This window comes from Paroedura picta, chromosome 9 (genome assembly GCF_049243985.1).
Source record: "Paroedura picta isolate Pp20150507F chromosome 9, Ppicta_v3.0, whole genome shotgun sequence".
NCBI lineage: Eukaryota > Metazoa > Chordata > Lepidosauria > Squamata > Gekkonidae > Paroedura > Paroedura picta.
In genome coordinates this window covers 40,524,428-40,546,485 of record NC_135377.1, presented here as the reverse complement: position 1 = coordinate 40,546,485, position 22,058 = coordinate 40,524,428, and the positions used below count along the sequence as shown (strand labels likewise).

At 44.1% G+C, this 22,058-nt stretch overlaps 2 protein-coding genes across 4 annotated transcripts in view; one reads left to right on the top strand and one right to left on the bottom strand.

Annotated features, from left to right (window-relative positions):
- The window catches only part of NOL4 (nucleolar protein 4), a 156,217-nt gene extending 153,418 nt beyond the window's left edge, over positions 1 to 2,799 (bottom strand). For 2 of the 3 annotated variants that reach the window (XM_077352487.1, XM_077352489.1), the window contains exon 1: positions 2,502 to 2,799. In XM_077352487.1, the coding sequence (XP_077208602.1) occupies positions 2,502 to 2,765 (264 nt within the window). In that variant the 5' untranslated portion in view covers positions 2,766 to 2,799. Of the gene's footprint in view, positions 1 to 1,706; positions 2,152 to 2,501 lie in introns of those variants that run through there. The other variant, XM_077352490.1, reaches the window with a different exon arrangement.
- Positions 1 to 22,058, top strand: part of DTNA (dystrobrevin alpha) — a 379,312-nt gene that overhangs the window by 80,520 nt on the left and 276,734 nt on the right. The window lies entirely within an intron of this gene.

Genomic DNA, 22,058 nt, shown 5'->3' with positions numbered 1-22,058 from the left:
TGAGATGGTGAGCCTCTGAAAAACCAATTAAAGTATCTGTCCATGGTGCCAGACAGTAATGTGAGATGACTCACATACACTTTGAAGGCATGGGGAAATTTAAATCACTTTGGAAAGTCAACCATTGATGCAGTATGCCTTAGATAAAACTGAAAATGTCATTAAACTATTACTAGATATAGTGCCAAAAGGTATGAAGTTAGTTATTCAGTAGCCATATGAGGTCTATGCATTCTATTTGAAGTTTATACTATAATGGAATAAATTACAGAAAACAAATATTGAAATATGTGAAATCAGGGTTTTTTAACCTATGTAAGAAATGCTGAACCACAATATACAATAATACATACTGTACATGATCCAGTATAACATGCATAATTGTATGTGTGACAGCACACATGTAGAGCACAAAAATGGTGAAAATGTTTCAGGTTACATTATTAATATTTTGTCATGCTGCCTTTGCATTACTGATGTACATGACTGTCAGTGAAATCTTAAGAACACTTTCCTGGGAATAAGCCCCACTGACAAGTTGAGTAGGATTTTGAGTAAACTAGCTCATGATTGCTGTCTTCATATCTGTATAAGAATAAATTCTTAAAATATATGTGATAAGTATATTGTTTTCCAATAGAGCAGGGGTAGTCAACCTGTGGTCCTCCAGATGTTCATGGACTACAATTTCCATGAGCCCCTGCCAGCATTTGCTCATGGGAATTGTAGTCCATGAACATCTGGAGGACCACAGGTTGACTACCCCTGCATTAGAGTCCAAGAAGATAAGCACTTTTGTGAAACAGCAGGTATACAATAAAAGTCTGACCACAGAAATGTGACAGTATCAGAAGCCTAGGTAACCGAAGGCTCAATGTCCTTTTAGAGGGGACACAAAATATGTAATCGGTGCAAACATATGGAACTTCTGAAGAACCCAAATATCTTTGTTCAATCTCAACTATCAACTAATTACATCTTATCCTAGAAAAAAATAAGTATTTCTGTAGTTTGGGATATAGAGCAACAAAAAAAATCACAGTGAGAAATAAAATATGTTGCTCACAAATAAAAACCTATTCTAGTGAAGGGGAAAGTCTGATTAACTCAAATTATATATCTGTAGTTTTATGGTTATTGATACTTTAAAGTAAATGTTGTACTCAGAGCTTTATAGTGGATGCAATCCCTTGTTGGAATAAACAGTTTTTGCACAAAGAGTAATGCTCAGTGAATGGACTTAAACCCAATAAGTTTCGTAGCGTAATTTGATATTCTGGATTCAAAGTCTGTTCTTGGAGGTAAATTTAAATCCTAAAGCCAGCAATAAAGGCATGCCTAAGTATTTACTTTTGCAGTCCACATTCACAATGCAAGCCATTTTCTCAATACAGTTTCATATCTATACTTTCAATAGTTTTATACATAGAATAAACACAGGAATAGAAAAGTATCTGGATCTGTTATAACTGAACAAGCATGCTACACCTAACTGCATTATCATAAATCCTAAGAAATCTTTATCATTGTGAACATTTCCCCTAATCCAAAGTGAGATTCTAACTAGCAACAGACTGTGTTTCAACAAACCTTCATACCAAAGAATACATTTCCCCCCACTGCATAGGTTTTCACAAACCACAAGTCTAAATGTAAAACTCAAAACACAAAAATTGGTGAGGAAAGAAGATTTAGATGCAACCTACTTGTAACCAACAGTTCCCATCTTCTAAACCCGTAAATTCGGCTGCATCTGCCACCAGTACCACCCAGCATAATAGCTAGCTTTTTAGCTTCAGCCTCTGCAAGGCTGCCTCTACTTCTGAGATGGCATCAACAGTGAGACTTGAGCAAGCTCAGAGGGAGAGGGAGAGGGAGAGGGAGAGAGAGAGCAATTTTCCCATTTGGTCATGTGCAAGCCTATGGCTCTTTTGTTGATTACCCTGCCCTCCTCTTTCTGCAGCCAGCTAGGCATGTCCCTGCTGCCCAGGCATGTGGGCTAACAATGAAAGAAAAGCTGCTATCTTGGGAAACCCGCTTCCCTTAAAAATCAACTCTCAGCCCTTCCCCCTTGGCCTTGTGCCCAAAGGATCTACTGTGCTCTGTCGATCAAAAATCGTCTAAGCGTGGGCAACGCGTGGCTGGAGGACACGTCACCGTCCCCCTCCCCCTTCTAGATCTACCGACGGAATAAGACATCTCCTCCCCCCCCCCCCAAAAAAAAAGCAGGGGTAGGGAAAGAAAAGAGCTTGTACAGAGCAGGTTTTGTGTATTGGCTGGGTGGCAGGAAGGACCACAAAGCCCTGAGCGGGAGCGGGGGAAGGGGGGGGGGGAAGGTGCCAGGCGAATGAAACCCGGGGAGGGGGAAGGGGAGCACGAGCCTGCATCCGGAGCCTGCTCGAGGGCTGAGGTGGCAGAGAGGTGGCGGCGGCGGCGGCTGCTTCGACTAGTCCTCCCTGCCGTGGCTACGCAGGAAGGCGGACAATTTCGCTGCTACTCACCGTGGTCTTGACTGGCACGTACAGGACTGGCTTCCCTCCGCCGCCGCCGTCGACCTCGTCCGGACTGCCGAGCTGGAAGCCTTTGGATTTGACCCAGAATTTAAATTTGGCGTTATCCGTGGAGCTGGACTCGGAGCCGTTCAGGAGCTGGACAATCCGCTCGTATTTCTTACGAGTCACCGTCTTGGTTTTGCCCGAGTCCCCGTAAGTCCGGAGGCACCAGTCCTGGAAGTGGCGGTACATGTCCCGGTCGCCGCTCTCCATCGTCCCCGCCGAGACACACCCCCACCCCACCCCCAGGCAGACCCCGCCCGGCCCCCGCTCCTCCGGGCACCTGTTCACCCCGGCCTCATGGGCGAAGCAGCCGCCGGCCCCGGGATCCGCGGCCGAGGGGGGAGGAGGAGAAGGAGGAGGAGGTCCCGCGGCGCTTGGCGGTCAGTTCCGGCGCCGCTCAGCAGCAGCAGCAGCAGTCCCGCTCATTTGCTCCGGGGGATTTCTGGCCCTCACCCACCCACCCAGCCAAGCCAAGCCAGCCAGCCAGCCAGCCACCTTCCTTCCTCGGGCCCCCCAGAACCTCCAGGCGAGCAGAGCTGGCGGCGGAGGGGGGGACGGGGGGGGACGGGAGCTGTCCCTTCAAGCTCGCGCCCGGCAGGACTGTCCCAGCGGCTCCTGGCGCCTCGCTAGCCCCTGGCCGCGCGGAGAAGGGGGAGCGACGCAAGGATCATGGAGTCGGAGTCTTCTCTCTCGGGCATCGGCTTCAGCCTGGATGGTGCAGGTGGGGGGGAGGGGGAGGAAAGCCCACCCCCCAGCCCAGCCAGCCAGCCAACCCTCGTCCGCCTTCCCGTGCCTGTCCTGCAGGACCCCGAAGCGGAGGAGGATGGAGGAAAGGCCGGAGGGCAACGGGTCTCGCTCCTCCCCCGCCCCCCGTTCAGTGTTGCAGAGCAGGGCTCGGCGCGAGGGGGACGAAGACGGCGGGATGGAAAGTTGTGCCGTGCCCAAGGCGGCCGGTGCGCGTCACGGAGAGCGGGCTCCACGGAGCTTTTCTCCGGTTCGTCTCCTCGCGCCGAAGCCCCTCCAAAGGGCTCCGCTGCCCGCCCGCCCGCTCGCCGCGGGCTGCCCTTGCCGAGGCTCCCGAGGGGACGCGATCCGGTTGGGGCCCGAGGAGGCTGTCGGGAGCAGACCCCGGAGGCGGCTGGGGCGGCGCGAGTGACAGCGGGGCCGGCCCACCGAGGACTCTCCTCCGGTCGCTCTCGCTCTCCCCGGCGGCGGCGGGGCAGTCGAGGAAGTTTGGCGTCCTCCCGCTGCGCCGCCTGGCTCACTGTCCCTCGCGTGGCCCCAGTCGCAGGCCCCCCCAGCCGAGCTCCCCGACGCCGGCGGGCCACGCCGCGCAGCGCCCGAGCCCTAGTCGAGCCTCTCGCCCCCCCTCCACGCGGGCGACGCCAGGCGGCCGCTCCATCCGACAGCTAGTTGCCGCCCGGGGAAGAAGGGAGTTCCCAGCCTCCTCTCTGCCGCTCCGCCGCTGCCTCGCTCATGCCTCTCGCACCCGGCCCGCCCCGGCTCCTCCTGCCAGAGCCCCCCTCTGGCGCGCAGGCGAGCCTGGCGGCGGCTCCCTCACGGCGGGAGCCCCCTGGGGAGGGGAAGGGAAGGGCCCCGGCACCTTGCGCGCGCCGCGCCTCCGTCTTGTCCCAGGCAGGCACTTGCTAAATGGTCAGCGCCCGCCCGCTCCGCCCGCCTCCTCCCTCCCTCCCCCCCTCCCTCCCCCACCCTGCCAGCCTCTCTCTGTTCAGTGGCTCTACTGGAAGGTCTCGCGGCGCAGGAACCGGGACTGACAGCCGGCAGCGCGAGCGGAGCGCGAGCAGAGCTCCCCGCTAAACCCCTCTCCCTGTTCTCCTCCTCCCCACTCCTCGCCCGCCCTCCTCTGATTGGCCGGCGGGACAAAAGTTTCTGTGGAGACGGCTGAGCGGCGACGTGACGGACAGAATTGTCCCATTTAGGGATGCCGGGCAGTGCGCATGCTGCAAGCCAGGCGGCTGCAGGTTGGAGAGCTCCGCGCGGGCGGGGCCGGCCCGAGCGGCAGGCGGTAAAGGTGGCGCAGGGGAGGCAGGGGGAGGATGAGGCCGCTCCGGAGCCTCTCCGACACAGCCAGGTGGGGGAGGGGGAGGGGCGTGCGAGGGGAGCGTTTCCATGGAGACTTCTCCCGGTCTAGCCTAGCCTCCCTCTCCCCGCCTGCCTCTTCTAGCCTCCCATCAGATCAGCTGACACATCATTAGCTTAGGACCTAATTATTGCTTATTGGAGCAACAAATGAGCGAGAGGGCCAGCTGCAGCAGGAGACGGGGGCCGGGGAGGGAGGGGGATTCCCCCCGCAAGGCGCCCGAGGAGCAAAGAGTCCCGAGTGGCTCGGCGATAACTTGCAGGGCTCCAGGCAGCCGCCGCCGTGGCAACGCCGCTCCCCCGCTCCGCTCGGCCTGGCCACTTTTGTTGACTCGTGGCCAGGGGCCAGACGTTGCCGCTGGCAAGAAGCGCGACCCTGGCCCCCGCCGCAGGTCCCGGCCACGAAGGGCGGCTGTGCTGCGGCGGGAAGGGCCCAATAGCGCCAGAGGCTCCCGTGCCAAACACGTGGCAGCTGTCAGGGGCCGGCCTTTCCCTTCTGCTGCGCGAGCCCGCGCCCGGATCCGCGCGGGGAGCCAAGCAGCACCCGGTCCCTCCCAGGCGCTCGTGCAGCAGCCGCCTGTCGAAGCGGGGGGACCTCTCGGGAGAGCGCGTGCTCTCAGAAGACGGCCCCCTGCCCTGAGTCTGAGGGAACTCTCCTTCTACCCATGTTTTGAACGCAGTTAAAAAGAAAATAAGGGGTTCATCACGCATCACCGTTTTCTTTTTTCTTTGGAATGGGGCCATGAAGCAAACTTCACAGTATAACCTGAAGGACCTGGAGAATACTCTTTTTCTTTTTTTCTTTCTTTGTTTCTTTTTTTTTGAGAGGGAGCAGGTGAGGAGTTTAGGCGTGACCCAGTTCATACTTACCAGAATGTGTAATCTGCTAGCCACTATGGGACCTTGGCCATTTTGATTATTGGTAGCAGCTTGACAATGGCACATAGTCAAGATCTGAACCCATCATTGTTAATTGCTGTTGTCGCTCTCCACTCTAAAGTCAAGGGTTCTCCATCACACGTTCTTTTCCCTGAGCATGCCTTAGAAAGCCAACAGTTATTATTTTGTTTCCATTCTGGTTCAGATTCAGCCATAACTAAATGTTCCATTTTGGTCCATAAAACTAGCAATAACCAGCCTTGTATACCTCAAACCATATGGTTCAATTTGTATAAGAAGCTATATTCAAATTACATACTGACATGTGATCCTTTTATTTTAATTGTATTGCCCAGTATTTTTTTTATGGAGAAGAATTCTCATCTCTGCAATTGTACTGGTTTTCACCAGTTCCCCCCTTAGGCTTGGGGAAGTCCTCCCAAAGGTGTCAGCACTAGTAGCTCCACATATCCACACACTCAAAAAGTCCTTTGTTGAATAGTAAAACATTCTAGTCAGAAAATGCTGCAGTTTACATGGGAAGTTGGAATATAGAAGGAGGCAGAAAAATGGAGATCATGATCCTGGATTATCACTTGATACCGAAATACATAATGGAAAACTTAAACCCCAAATTAAAAAAGATTATATCCCTTTCTCTTTATTACTCATATAATATCTGTTCCCTTGTCCCTAGGTTCCTTTGTGGGTATTAATTTCAGAACTTGAATGCTGGATAGTAGCTTTAGTTCTAAAGTGGCAAACATGCTTATTGCTGGTGTTGATGTTATGAAGAAAAACCTGCAAGAACACCTTTAACAGCCAGAGGCTGACAAAGGTGCTCTGCAGTGAATGGGACAATGGTCCATTCCAGGAAGCTGCTATTAGTTACAATGGATTTGAGAGGTCATTGTCAGCTGGTCAGCTTCCTGAAACCACCTATTTAGCTGCTATGGAGAAATGGATATAAACGTTTGGTCTGATTCAGCATGATTTTTGTTGCTGTTCATTACATTCAATATTTTTAATTGAATATGCTATTACATTATCTTTTTTCCTCCTTCAACCTTATTCTTGAACCCATGGAAGTGCCATTCCTTAGCGTTAGATCCTTAAATGGCTTATAACTAGGGTACTTGAAGGGCAGCCTTCTTTCATATCACTATGCCTTTCATATTATCCTTCTTTCATATCCTCAAGCCCTGCCCTGTATATCTCCACACATGAAGCAAGACAGCCAGAGATTGGGGATTTTCAATGGCTGTGCCTTGTCTATGGAATACTGTTTCCCTAGAAGTTCACCTATAGCAGGGGCATAAACTTTGGGGGGAATGAGGTCAAGCCCCACCATCCCTGTTTGGCCAGAGGGGGCTCAGCCCCTCCCCCGACAACCAGTGCCAAGTCATATTGACAAAGTCAATACAGTGGCAGCTGAGGCAAAGGACTGCCCTACCCTGCTGCTGTATCCATAGGCAAAAAGAGCAAAACTACCACTGCAGGAAATAGAACCCTCCATGTTTGCCATAGCATCACATCAGAGGAAACCAGGGATGGGCATCTATTTTGGGCTGTGTGGCATAGCTGGTTGGTTTGATTGAAGAGAGAAGAGAAACTTCCCACCAGGATGAAACAAGGGTCTCTTGGGTGATCTAGAAGGAACACATCAACAGTGGCTGTGACAAAATGAGCATATTGCAATAACAAAAAGTGTGTACATCCATTCCATGTATCCCCCATGTTGTATGTAAACCACCCTGAGCCATATGGAAGGGTGATATAGAAATCAAACAAACAAACAAAGAAATGTCTTGTGGATCTGAAACATCTGAAGTTTATTCTATGTGGCTGGCTCTCCAGGTGGATACCTGGAGGCTATAGCAGAATGGTTTCAACATAATCTCATGAAACTCAACTCCTCAAAGACAGACGTCCTTTGGATAGGTGGGAAAGGCTCAGACCAGGAAGTGCAATTCCCAAACCTGAATTGTGTGCAACTTAAAACTGCGTGCTTTAGGCTGATCCTGCCTTGGGGTTGGACTAGATGGCCTGTATGGCCCTCTTTGATTTTAAATACCCAGAAATTCGAAGGGCTTTTCTTCATGCCATAAATTTAGCATCATTCTTTCCTGGTGAAGTTGCTATATCTGGGCACTCCGTATAACGTCATCCTCCTGTGTCTGGCCAGCAAATTGCCCACTATATCTGCCATTTTAAATCACGTTGGTGGATCCCAAAAAGTGGATTCACCATCCTAAAAAGTGCTATCCCCAGTGAACAACCAGCAGGCCAGCAGCAAAAGAAATGTACCTCCACCTCCAGTGTCCCGCCCTTGCACCCACCTCCCCTTTTTTTTAGGCAAACTTCCTAGAGCAACAAATAGGTGGACAAGCATGCAGGAAATTGCATAAATATTTTTTGTGAGACAAAGCTTGCCTCTCTAGTCCCCCCACCCCCACACACAAAATCAGGAACAAGTATCAAGACTCATGATTCCGTAAGGAGTTGCTTTCAAAAAGCGCTATGCATCTATAACTAGTGCTATAACTAGATGCATAGGCATTTAAATAGAGAACTATGATTTAAAAAAAATATATATTAGCGGGCATTGCGGGACCTTAAAAAAATGGGGAAGGAGGATTAGTTGCCTGGATTGATTGACAGACGGAAGAGAGTGGTGTATAAAGCACGTTGCTCTCTTCTGCCATTTCCAGCAGCACTTGTGGAGGGTGAGAAGCACGAAAAGACGGCAGACTACAGCGAGACAGCAAAAAGGTGAGGAGGGGCCAGGAGGTGTGGTAATATTTAGTGCTATGCGATTCAGCTAGGGTAATGCTATTTTCACCCATGTGCGGAAATGCCCTAAGGATTCGTCTTCAGGATCAGCACTGAAGTTTTGCTATATTAAAGAAATATTACGAGCTGACTTTTCAATTAAATGTTACAACTGTGTTGCTGTCTTCCACATTCTCCTTTCACTGAGGACAATTCTCATCCAAATTTCTCCAAAGTTGAGTAGCCTGCAAGTCTTTTCAAATGATTTGACCCTCTTGACTGTTCCTTTCAACTTCTTTTTTCACCAGATTTCTCAATTTAGTGAAATTTTCAGAAGTAAAATATGACCATGTTGCAATATCCTGGCACTTTGCCACTTTTCCACATACATGTAACTTAAATTTGTTGCCATAGTAATCACTGTTTCCAATCAGTTGAACCACCTCCACATCCCATACCAGGTCTTGAGCATCACGCTAATGATTCTATCCATGGTCTCTTCCCCTCTGGTCAGTTCCATGTCTAGCTGTTCTAGGGCCGTCATTTAGGGCAGTGGTCTCCAACCATTTTATGACTGGGAACTGGTCAATGCTTGACAATCTTACTGAGGTTGCTGCCGCCTGAGCAACTGCTCCACTTGCTTTCCTGCTGGCACCCCTGACGTCCTGCCGCCCACTGGGGGGCACTGCCAGCAGCAGCTGTGCAGTGCCATGCCGAGGGGGGAGCACCAACCATGGCGGCTGCTGTAGGGCACCAAAGGTGAGCCGGCAGCAGAGTGGCAAGGCAGCCCCTGAGGCAGCAGCTGGAGAGGAGGACGTGGAGGATCACTGGTTTATGGTACCTAGAAATTTTACCTCTTTGGCATGCTTGGAACATACATTTATCCAGTCAATGTGAGTTTAGTTGAAATCACCTATTACTATAACTCCCTATCCTTTGGAGGCCTCAATGATTTCATTTTCCATCTTAAGATCACCCTGAGCATTTTGGTCAAGGAGCTCAGTATTCCATTATTGTATTGTCAGCCACAATGATTCTATGAAGTAGGCCTTTTTTACAGTTTCTAGTTTGTTAGATACTATGCCCTCCTTGACTTATATAGCAACGCCTCCTGCAGTATGCCCTTCCCTGTGATTCCTATAGATTCCATATCTGGGGGTGTCTCACTTGATCTCTCCCTTCAACCAGATTTCTGTTACATTCACTGCAGCTATGTTTTTCCTTAAAAGCAAGCACTCCTACTCTTCCTGTACAATCAGAACCATGTTCCCCTTCTTCCCTTTGGAACAAATCTGCCCAAAGTCTATGGTCCTCAGCTCCTGAACTTCCCCCCACCCCCAAATTCAATTTAAAAGTTACTCTGCTACCTTTTTATGCTATGTTCCAGCAGTCTGGTTGTATTCTGGTTCAATTGGTGCCCAGCCCTTTTGTACAAGCCTGGACTGTCCCAAAATGTTCCCCAGTGCCTTATACAGCCATTTTCAACCTTTTGACCATGGAGACACTACTGAAATATGTTTCAGGCTTCAAGCTACCAGGAAGTGATGTCAGCTGGTTATGCCTCCCTGCCACACGCCCTAAAAGAGAGATGAGCATTGGGCAGCAAAAATTTATATGGTGGGGGGCCTCTCCTTCCCACTCCCTCAAGGCCCTTCATTGGCCAGTTTCGGAAGAGGCTGGTCAACCTGCCAAAATAAGAGTAGAATTTTTAAAATTAAAAAACCCTTATCTTTCACAGAGTGGGGGGGCTCTCCCCAGCTGCTATTTTTAAAAACATCAAAAGAATCATGATGCAGTCAGGGGGAGGGGCAAGTTGCTATGTTTTATGAAGACAAATATATTCTTCTCGAACATATGGAGGGGTAAATGAACTGAAGGATCCCAAAGATCCTGCACACTGCATATGATGCTGTTCTGGAATTAATTTTAGAAATTCTGCTAATTAAATGAATTAAGGAAGAGTGAAGAGAAGTGCAGAAAGAAAAAAGAGAATGTGAACAGGAGAAATTCACCTGAAGTTTTATTTTGCTTTTCCTGACAAATCGGCAGATATTTCCACTTCATAAGCTTTAAGCCCCGTCTTCATTCACATGTACTTGCCACCCACTCAGGTCAGTAAGTGGGGAGGAGAGAGTGTCAATCCTACATTTGTTTCACCTGCACTGATCCTTTGCCTCCACTGGGATGCTATTAAAAGATTTTGCTGTCCTGGGATGTAGTGAGGAGAGCCCATTAAGTCATCAACCAATGAAGAGATTCTTGGCAGGATTTGAATGGCCAGTTGTGAGGTGGACTCTTGCCCATCCTAGTTGGCGAAAGCCAGCTGGAAAGAGCTAAACGTTTTTCTGGCTGGAGTTTTCTGTGCTTCCCTTTGGGAAGGCAGTGTAGTTGCTTGAGTCTGGTTAGTTCTTCAAAAAGAAACAAGATCCTACATCTTACACCATCTCAGATTTTATTTTCTTTGGGGAAAATTGTTCAGCAGATGGCCACATCTAGTTGCTATCTGCTTTCTGAAACTCCAGCAGTTTGGTGGTTGTTGTTTTTTAACCTGGCATGGGATTAAGACTTTGAGTTTTGGTCAGTGATCTATGGCTGGAAATTAACAGAGGAAATTATACTGTGCCATAAAATCTCTCTGCAGCCTTTAGTATTAGCCCTAGCTACAAATGAATGGCATGGCATGTGTTGATTTTGCCCTTGAAAGTCCCATGTGTATGGTTAAAAGGTAAAGGTATCCCTTGTGCAAGCACCGAGTCATGTCTGACCCTTGGGGTGACGCCCTCTAGCATTTTCATGGCAGACTCAATACGGGGTGGTTTGCCAGTGCCTTCCCCAGTCATTATCGTTTACCCCCCAGCAAGCTGGGTATTCATTTTACCGACCTCGGAAGGATGGAAGGCTGAGTCAACCTTGAGCCGGCTGCTGGGATTGAACTCCCAGGCTCATGGGCAGAGCTTTCAGACTGCATGTCTGCTGCCTTACCACTCTGCGCCACAAGAGGCTCATTGTGTATGGTTACTTTGCACTTATTCTTAAACCCATGTAGCCTCCTGTAAAAGTGATCCAGGACCCACTTTTTTTCAGTGCTATTGACACATCTGCATGAACATGAGTCTACATTCATAAGTTCCATGTAAGTGGTAAACCTGCTGGTACAAGCCCTCTGAGCATTCATGTATCTTTTAAACAAGGATATTGATCACAAGGTGTTAGTGGAACAATTTTGGGATGTGAGGGTTTTTCACAGGATTTTTTCGTGCATCTTTATTCCTAATGATGATGACATTACAGAGTAATGATGGATAGTTATAATCTTTTTGCCATATACCTGCTGGTTCAGCTTGCACTCTATTTACCAGTGCAAACAGAAACCTGGCTTTTCAGTTATTTGTTCAATAGTTTGTTGATGTCTTTGTGAGTGTTCAGCTGGTTGTTTTGCTGTATGTCTTAGTTGCCATGCACTACTGTGCAATTGACTTTTCACACATGTGCATTCTCATACACATCAATTGAGTGCTACTCCCCCATCCCCATCCTTACTGGGTAAACTGGTCCATTCGGTGGGCGACTATTTAAATAGACCATTAGATGACTTGTAAATCAGTCATGTACAAACACTGTGTTTCAATAAAACCCTATCCTTTTGTGTTTATCAGGTATGCTAGTGGTTTGAATAGGCAGCAACTTCACACATGTCCAGTTTTATGGAAACCCAGCACAAACTGGTTTGATGGGCTTTCACAGCTGCTCAGTGTGAACCAAACCAAGTTATCAGCTCATATCTGATCACTAACTTCAGTAAGTTCAACAGTTGAATATGTTAACAGCAACATTCATAGCATTCCTACTCTTACCTAGTATTATCCCACAAAAATCCATCACATACATCTCTAATTGTCTACTGTTTTGGACTGTGCATGTGATGGGGCAGAGTGAATTTGACATCTACATATAAGAAGCCAGTGAGTGGCATTGTATGGATTTGTGGTCAAGTTGCAGTCATATACTGAGGACACCTTTCTTCTTCATCTAGCTTAGGAACTGAAATGTTCATGTTTCTTCCCAGTATCTACTCATGGCCATGACAGAAGAGGAATTCAGACAAGATGAGAAATCGTGAATGACAATAGTCTTTGTGTTTAACAGCAACACTTTGATATCTGGAATATAGGCATTAGCAATGTGTAGTCTTCCTAGGTCAACTAAACAAGTGTTTGCAACTTGAAGAATTTGGAACCCATAATGCATCAGGATTACCAGGTTCTGTTGGAAGCCATGAGCATGTTCTGTTTATTTCACTCTGGGAAATTTGCTAGTTTTCCTTTGAGTCAGAAATCCTTATTTATGTCAACATCACCTCAAAGTATCACTGCCAGATTTTAGTCTGTTTTAGGTTACCATTGTAGAATGTTTGAAGGCTACAGCTGGTCCAGAACGTAAGAATCATCCACTGAGAAAAATACATTAATAGAAGATTAGTATAGAAGTATTCCGTCATCACCATGGGCTTCTTAAAAACATGCAATGCAAGAAGCCATTTTTAACAGTATAACTTTCAATCCCTGGTACCTGTATATTGATGAAACTATTTTCTCCTCTACATTCCATTTCACAAGGTACCACAAAGCGGATGTGTGGTAGGAGAGCTTTCCATTGGTAGTTCTAGCAAAACAAACAGTTCATATTCATTTATCTTTGTTTTCTAGGACATGTGGTACTATATACATTTTGAAAAAAATTCTTAGAATTCAAAGAAACAGATTTATGGCAGACACAATCAATGAGCAAAAAATTACCATCCAGTTAAAGTGTGTTTTCTTCTGGGAGAGCTACATCTGCTCTCATGGGAATAAAGTAGTTATTCCACCTCTCCCACACCTTCCAGTGAAACAGGATGCTTGTATTAATCCTTCATTTTCTAGAAAGTATGGCACTACTTGCTATTTGAAATGTATTTCTCTGTGGTCAGGTGACATTTCCAAACAGCTTTAGTGTGTTTATGTGGTGTTTAAAGATACAAAATGGGTGTGCAACCATACTGTGCCTTGATAGAAACGGTGGCATAATGATCTCTAGCTGGGAGTTTCTCAGTGCAGCCATACAACATTGATATCATTTTATCAATGTTTATGTTTGAAACAGATGTAAAGTCACAGAGCAATGGAGAAAGGAGAACAAGAACATTATACCCGTGAGTGATACTGTATACATGGCCACTATAATCTCCTTTAAAAGTGAAGTGCAGAACAGCAGCATCAGAATAACAGGTTACTCTACCCAGATCAAGGATTTCAGACTGTAATGCACATAAAAGGACTGTTCCTGTCTGTTTATTAGTAATAGCTTGGTAATGGCAGGTGTGCTCTAAATGAGGAAAACAACGTGGGGAAAAAATTGAATTTGATGTAAATCCAGGTTTCCCTAGACCATCCTATAAAATGACACAAAAAGCTATGTTTCTATGTTTAACAAAGACAAAGGTTTTTTGTTCGACCCATATTTCCCCACTGCATGAATAATAAGGCTAAAATTATAAGCATTTTAAATTGAGAACACATTCCACTGGCTTGCTTCAAGATAAATTGGCTAGGATCAGGGTATAAGGATTGCCGCAAATAAACAGAAGATCAAGTGTCACTGCATTTGGTAATGTATCTGAGAAATAGAAAGGGATGAAACGTGTTAAATAGAAGTCATTCATTTCTAATTCTCATTAATTCATCCTCTTTGACAAATGTTGCCATCTTCTGTGTAACATATACTATACTTTAAAAGAAATATGTTTCTAGTCCTGAATATGAAGATAGATTTCACACAGTATATCAAATGCATTTTAGTATCATTTGATCAGCGGTTTGATTTGAGCAACATTAGATCAACAAATGAGATTCCCCATGCAGTACTATAGGAGATTAAAAAGTTAGGCCAAGACCGATGGTGTAAAATCAAGTAACACTTCTGATATCTGGAATTCCAAAAAAGCTCCCTACGTGTTTTGCCAACAGACTTTGTTAATAGAATCAGAGTCCAGTAGCACCAACAAAGATTTATTCAGGACGTGAGCTTTCGAGTGCAAGCACTCTTTGTTAAGGGATTCTATTCATCTTGCAACAGTTCTTTAAAAAATACTATAAGATTATACCCTTTCTTTCTTTCTTTCTTTCTTTCTTTCTTTCTTTCTTTCTTTCTTTCTTTCTTTCTTTCTTTCTTTCTTACTGGAAGAATTACTGCAAGTTGAACAGATTGTTCTGATGAAGCCTGTTGGTGAAACGCATAGGGAATTTATTGGGAATTTAAACTGAGTATTAAAATATAACATTACCTAATTTTGTGCCATTGGCCTTGGCCTTATTTTAAATCTATTATGACTGGTGCAGCTCTTTTATTTTCTTCTTGCCACACAGTGCTATAGCCACAGTGCTGAAAATCTATATTTGAGAATTAGGCAGATTATTCCATGTACATAGTATAAAGATTTTTAAATATATTGTATATCATTTCAGTGTCCATTTCAGTGGGAAATTAGGGAATTCTGAACATTCACTGGTCAGTCTAGAGAATTAGCAAAAGTTTCTGATTGTTATAAATATATTCTTACTTGCAAAATGTTTTATACTAGCACACTAGAAAACAGCCCAAATAATCCATGGTAACACTTTTAAAAAAATGCACCTGAAGTACTCCAAGTGCCACTTTATACTGTTCTAAGTCCATTTACCTCAACATACTTAGAAGTGTAACTCTGCATACAAGGGGACCTTTCAACAGTTGGGCTAATTTAAAATGATTTACTGTTTAATATTAATATGTACCAAGGCTGACTAATAGGTTTTCCAATATTAAAAAGAACAGACTATCTCCTTTCAATATTTGGCCATCAGCAAGTGTGTCATCTACAAACAAATTATTATTTATTTTCTGTTTTTACTTTGTTTTTACTTTGTTTTCAGTTTTACAGAATGCACTGTAGAATTAGATTTGTTCACTGTGCTGTTTCCCCTCCTCACTGATATAGAAAAGTGGCTGCCAACTGTTTCATTTATTAAACAGACTATTTTATTCCTCTTTCGTCATAAGGAAAATTTACAGCTTCCATTGATTGTTGAACCTGCCTATAAATTTTTCCCAGTGGACTTATGGAATAAATCAAGATAAATCAGAAATATCAATGATAACAATTCCAGCATTGTTTTTACAACTATACATTCTACAAAGACAAGGTTTATTTCAACATGTAATTATTGTTCTGTGTAGCACCAAGCTGGTAGCTGGAAAAAATACAGGCCCAATAGTTTACTAGCCTCTTAATTCCAGAGAATTAAGAGGCTAGTAAACCATTGGGCCTGTATCTAGATTTTCATAATGTTTGCCTGCAAAGAATTTTCCCAGTGGCGACAACATCTTCCTATCTGGCTGCCACAAAACAGCTTGTGAAGTCTTGTGGCCCAAGGCATTGTATGATTGTAAAACAGATCTTTATATCTTAGACAGCCCTAGAAAAAAATTATGAAATAGGTCATAGAGTGCTTGATGGCGAATGGAGGCGGAGACAAGGATTTCGAATATGTAATTGGCCCATTGGGACTTGTTCAAACTGCAATTGATTATGCCCAGCACATTTCATCCTCTAGACCAGGGGTAGTCAAACTGCGGCCCTCCAGATGTCCATGGACTACAATTCCCAGAAGCCCCTGCCAGCATTCGCTGGGAATTGTAGTCCATGGACATCTGGAGGGCCGCAGTTTGACTACCCCTGCTCTAGACCCCATTCCCTGGCTTTGGGATCTATTTCATGAGATTGCATCTGAACCTATCAGATGTATGCAGTAAATTATAGGAATTCTAGCCAAATATTTGTTTTCTCAGTATATCTAGCTATCACATAACCACATTAGCCTGAAATATCTCAATGTGATTTAAGAGGCAAAGATGAATTCAAATGACAATGTATTACAATATGCAATACACCCAATACAAATGTGTTCTAAATATACTTTAATTTGCTGTATGAAAAAAATCACACATGATTGCAGGGCAGCCTTTTGGAAGGACTATGCAATACTACGTGTCTCAAAATCCATGCTATGTAAGGGGGGTGGGTGGAATAGGCACATATTATCTATAGGGGGCTGGATCACATATGGCTGGTTTTTTATCCAAAGCAGCCACATGACCGAAAGAAAAGTCTTTTGAGTTAGTTATATTTCTGTTACTTCCTTCATTACTAAAATAAAATTGCAAACACCACTGCATGTTATTCAGTTAATAGTTACCTACACTAAAAATGATCTAGTAATGCAGGAAAGTGGATACTATGTAAATGTAACAAACCACTATGTTGACTATACTGTTGAAGAAGTAGATTTTGAGGAGGAATTTGAAGAGAAAGTGGTGGCTTGATTGATAGAAACAGGGAGGCTGTTCCACTCTGCTATAAATGGATGACAATGGGCCAGTCACACACTCTCTGCCTAACCTACCTAACAAGGTTGTTGTGAGGATAAAACAGGAGAGGAGAATGATATATGCCACCTTAGGTCCCCATTGAGGGAAAAGGCAGGATCTAAATGAAAGTGTGGATGCAAAAGGTCCCTTGTTCTGTTCCCATGAAATACCTTAATTTGAGAGTTTAGAGAGTCACTGCCAATCTGAATAGACATTACTAAGTTTGATAGTGCAATCGTTTAGCTCAGTATAGCTTCATATGAGGGGGATATGAACAAAGAAAATGGATAGGAGAAATGTTTGAGTGAAACAAACAAGTTCCAAAAAACAAAAAGGAAATATTGTGCCATCTCTCAAAATCATTTTGGCACAGCAAGATTATTGGTTATCAATGCTGAAGTCTTATGAAGTTGCCATACACTAAACAAGAGTAGTGGTTATTGTCTGCTGTGCCGGCTGAATTGCTTTTAACTGGCACCAGTGAAGATTAACCCAGGATCTTCTGCATGCAAATCTACCACTAAACCATGGTCCTTCAGGCCATCAGTGTATATCCACATGGTAAAGGTAAAGGTATCCCCTGTGCAAGCCCTTGATTTTGCCCTTGAAAGTCCCATGTGTATGGTTAAAAGGTAAAGGTATCCCTTGTGCAAGCACCGAGTCATGTCTGACCCTTGGGGTGACGCCCTCTAGCATTTTCATGGCAGACTCAATACGGGGTGGTTTGCCAGTGCCTTCCCCAGTCATTATCGTTTACCCCCCAGCAAGCTGGGTATTCATTTTACCGACCTCGGAAGGATGGAAGGCTGAGTCAACCTTGAGCCGGCTGCTGGGATTGAACTCCCAGGCTCATGGGCAGAGCTTCAGACTGCATGTCTGCTGCCTTACCACTCTGCGCCACAAGAGGCTCTTTTTTAAGAATACCCAACATCAATTGCCAACCATAAACGTGGTCCATCTAGTCAAGCATCTTGTCTCATGCAGTGACCAACTGATTTATCTGAAGGATCAACAACAGGGCATAGATACCAAGATCTTCCCCTGATGTTGCTTTTGTCTATCATGAATCGTGGTTAAGAACAGCGGTGTCTAATCTGGATAACTGGTTAGATTCCCCACTAATCCACATGCAGCCAGATGGGTGACCTTGGGCTAGTCTAGCCTTCTTCAATTTTTTACCATTGAGAACCCCCCCTGAAATATTCTTCAGACTTTGAGAAATTCCAGAAGTGGCACGATCATACAGAATATGGTTGGGAAGCATAGCTGGTCCTTCCCTTCCCACCCCATCCAGGCCTATCACTGGCCATTTTGGGAGAGGGGGTGAGTCGACATATGGGTTCATGTCACCCAAAAATGTTTAACAAATTTTTAAAATATATTAAAAATTAGGTAACTCCCACCCATTAGGGAAAGCCTTCCAGGATCATTAAGAAATACCAGAGTTTCACAATATCCTGGCTGAAAAAGCCTGAGCTGATCACAGTTCTCTTACAGCTGTTCTGACGGAACTGTTGTATTAGCATTCTCTCATCTCCACCTACCTCACAGGGTGTCTGTTATGGGGGGAAGAAGGGGAAAGTGCTTGTAAGCTGCTTTTGGACTCCTTCAGGTAGTGAAACATAGGGTATAAAAAACAGCTCTTCTCTGCTCTAGTGCTAATAGTTTCACTGAATCTTTACTGAGAAGAGACAGCTAAGGCTAGGGAAGTGTTTGTGTCAATGTCAGGTCCCAATTAATTTGACAGAGGTTTAATTCTTAACTTTGACTTCAATTATATTTTATTTGATTCTATTTATTGCTATGGCAATTAGCATTTCATTGTAAGATATGAAAAGTGTTTTAAACTGAGTTGGGCAGTAGTAAAACAATAAATGCAATTCTATGATGAAGTGTTTTCCACCAGGGGGCACTTGAAAATCTTGCATGGTACTGTTGTGAGAAAAAAGAATGAACTTGTTACACACATTCCTAAGTGGAAGCAGAAAACTAAAGCACATCTTGACTGATGCTCCTGAAATTAGCACTAAAGGGGAAGAACTAGCCATGTTCGCATTATCATGCAAGATGTAACACTCCACACATTAAATCTTTCCTATGCAAAGATCCTTATTTTGTACATTATCAGTCCACCTTCGCTAAATTATAGACTCACGTTAAATTACAAGTCCATAAAACAATTCAGCAATCTTCTTATCAGCTGCCTGATTGACATATACGTGTGAAAAGATCCTTTATGCCACTCTTTAAGCAATATAGACAATATACTTTTTCTTTCATGTTTACTACCAGATTAGTGTTTTTTGCTGCTTGGTTTCTTCAGGCTTAGCTGTCTTCCAGTTAGTAATCATAGCTTTGTAAAATAAACATGTACTTCAATGAGCTATTGTGTGAAATAATTTTTTACAAATCTAGTTGCTGTTCATTTGCATATGTCTCTTTAGGTGTCCTTCTTTTAAAGGATAGCTGGCAACTGAAAGACAGAAAGAAAAGGTATACTTTATACCAAACATAGCAGAAGATGGAATGAAGGAATGAAATATGATATTTCACCCATGTAGGGAAAGGGAATCCATAATTTCTAGAATTTCAGTATGCTCAGATATATCACAAGAATTGTAGGATTGTATTAGAAGGACAGACCATGCATGCTGTATGTTTCAAGAAGATACTTTACAGAATTCTGTAGACATCACTGTAATGGCCAGACTCTCAACGTACTGCATACTTTTCAGAGTATAACAATTCACAGTTACTTATTGCTGCATCACAATCCTCAGCATGATTCTCTTCTGAGGGGCTTACAACACAATGAAACCCATGAAACACTAAAGCCATTTTGGAATCCCAGATTTCATGGATTTGTCATCAGCTCAGACTCCTGTTTCCAAGTCGGATAATATCTTTACCTTTGTCTACTTACATGGGAACAAATACATCTGTAAAAATGTAACAGGTAAATGGATAGTAATATAAAAGACTGAAGTAGAGGAGAGAGCTAGATAATGTTGTTGAAATAAGGAAGCATAGCAATACTAATATGCCTCAACTGAAGTATGTAACAATTTGCTCCTTAAGCTTTTCTGTAGCTACAGCAGCATAAAGGAAAATGTACTGCAACAGACAAATCAGGATCCTGGCATGGAGAGAGAAAAAGAGATAGCTGTGTCCCACAAAACTCATGCAGTGCCCCCAACTGGTAGTGGTGGAAAGTGGCATCAAGTCACAGCGAATTCATGACAACCCCATCAATTGATAAAGGTAAGAGATGAACAGATGTGATTTGCTATTGCCTGCCTCTATATGCCAACCTTGGCATTCTTGGTGATCTTCTATTCAAGTACTAATCAGGGCTTTTATTTCAAGATATGATGATATCAGGCTAGCTTGGGCCATCCATATCAGGGCTGTGCCCTAAGTACCCCAGCAAAAAAGGAAAAAGGAAAGTCCTACAAGAAACTGCCTCACAGTCACCATTTTCCAAGATTCCACATTCACCCTTTTCCTTGCCTGAAAGCCAACAATTTGATTAAGCGAGATCAAAATTCTCTGTGCTTTAGATCAGGGGTAGTCAACCTGTGGTCCTCCAGATGTTCATGGACTACAATTCCCATGAGCCCCTGCCAGCATCTGGAGGACCACAGGTTGACTACCCCTGCTTTAGAGCATATTACAGTGCATAAAACATCCACTGCTCACTAAGGTGACTTTGGATCGTCTTCAGAGTTCTGCTTTGTAGATCGATGGGGAAAAACTTGTCTACTTGGGAGCTGTCCAGAGTTCTGCAAAACTGCCTTTGCATGTTGCTTTCTCTCTGTAGAGAACTCCTTGTCAAATCTCCATTGGCTCTAGTACTGGCTCATAGATCATAACTGCCTCCTTACTGATTCCATCAGTCTTCAGAGGCTCTGTTTTACCTGTGAGGTTTTACTAGTTATGATAGATGATAGTGGAAATTCTTACAATAGGCCTAAAGAAGAGTCTTGAAATATGTCCAGTAGCAATGGTACCTTAAACTAACCCCATCATAGGTATAGTGCAGCACCAGTGAACAGCATTCTAACACTACTTGACAAGTCTATGATTCGTTATGAAAGTTGAATGTACTTGGATGTTTAATATATTAAAGAACATTTAAAATCTGAGCATAGTTTACTTTTGCTAACTGGGGGACTTTGGATTTCCCATTTAGTGGATGGGGAAGAGTTTAATACTTTCTTCTCCTGTGAATGCCTCCTCCAACCCTGCATTGGTGTTTCACTCATGTATTCTAGTTCTTCCCTTATGAAACTTTGGATGGGTGTCAAGTTACCAGTCCACTAATATTTACTTAGATTTAATTTCTGCTAAAGCATGAATTGTCTAGCCAATGAGGCCTGGCACATAATGACAATATCATTAGTAATGTTGGTTTTTAAGAACTGTTTTTTGTTATAGTGGTTTTAATTGATTTATTGTATTTACAAATGCTATAAACCGCCCCGAGATGACAGGTTCAATAGGGGCAGTCTATAAATGTAATAAATAAATAAGTTGTATGAAAGAACCCTGCAAATTTCAGTTGTCACAAATGCGGACTTCAGTGACTCTTTCAGTATTAACCAAAAATATGGGCTGGCTTTAAACTATATTTAGAAGCTATAGTTGATCATATCCAAAATAGCACAAGTCAGATTATTCATTCCGTAATGCTACTTAGCACAACTTCCATAGTCCAAAGTGTTTTTCAGATAGACATGGGGAAAGAATTCTTATTCACCAGAGAAAATCTCCCTATTAGAAAATAGGAATATTGTTTAATATTGGTAGTGTCTGTCTATTATTGCAGCAGAGGATCATAGATATTGTAATGCTTAATATTAGTGACAAATCCTGAAATCCCACACCTCCCAAATTTGTCCTTGTAGAATTCTCTGAGCTCTTAACAGCACTTTCAATCCTCTGAAGAAGATGTTCTGTCTTGATGGTTTAGATGAGACATGAGTTTACCCTATTCATCCCAGAAGTCTTGTAAACTGGGACATGGCTCCACTTTTACAGGTGGTAAACTGATCCATGATACAGTCACATCCAGAAAGCTCCTATCTGGTTTGAGATGAGCTGAGATGAGCTGGGAAGCAGCCTTCCAGATTATTAACATAAAGCTACCCTACTACTCTACCAGCTATCTGTCCTTGAAATTATTCCCTTGGTGCATATCCAATCCCTCTCACATCAGTACCATTTACACTTTCTGTGTTTGTGTCAGGAAATTAACAAGAATTCTAAAAGATACTCAGAGGTTTGTGTGCTGATCATAGCACTGAA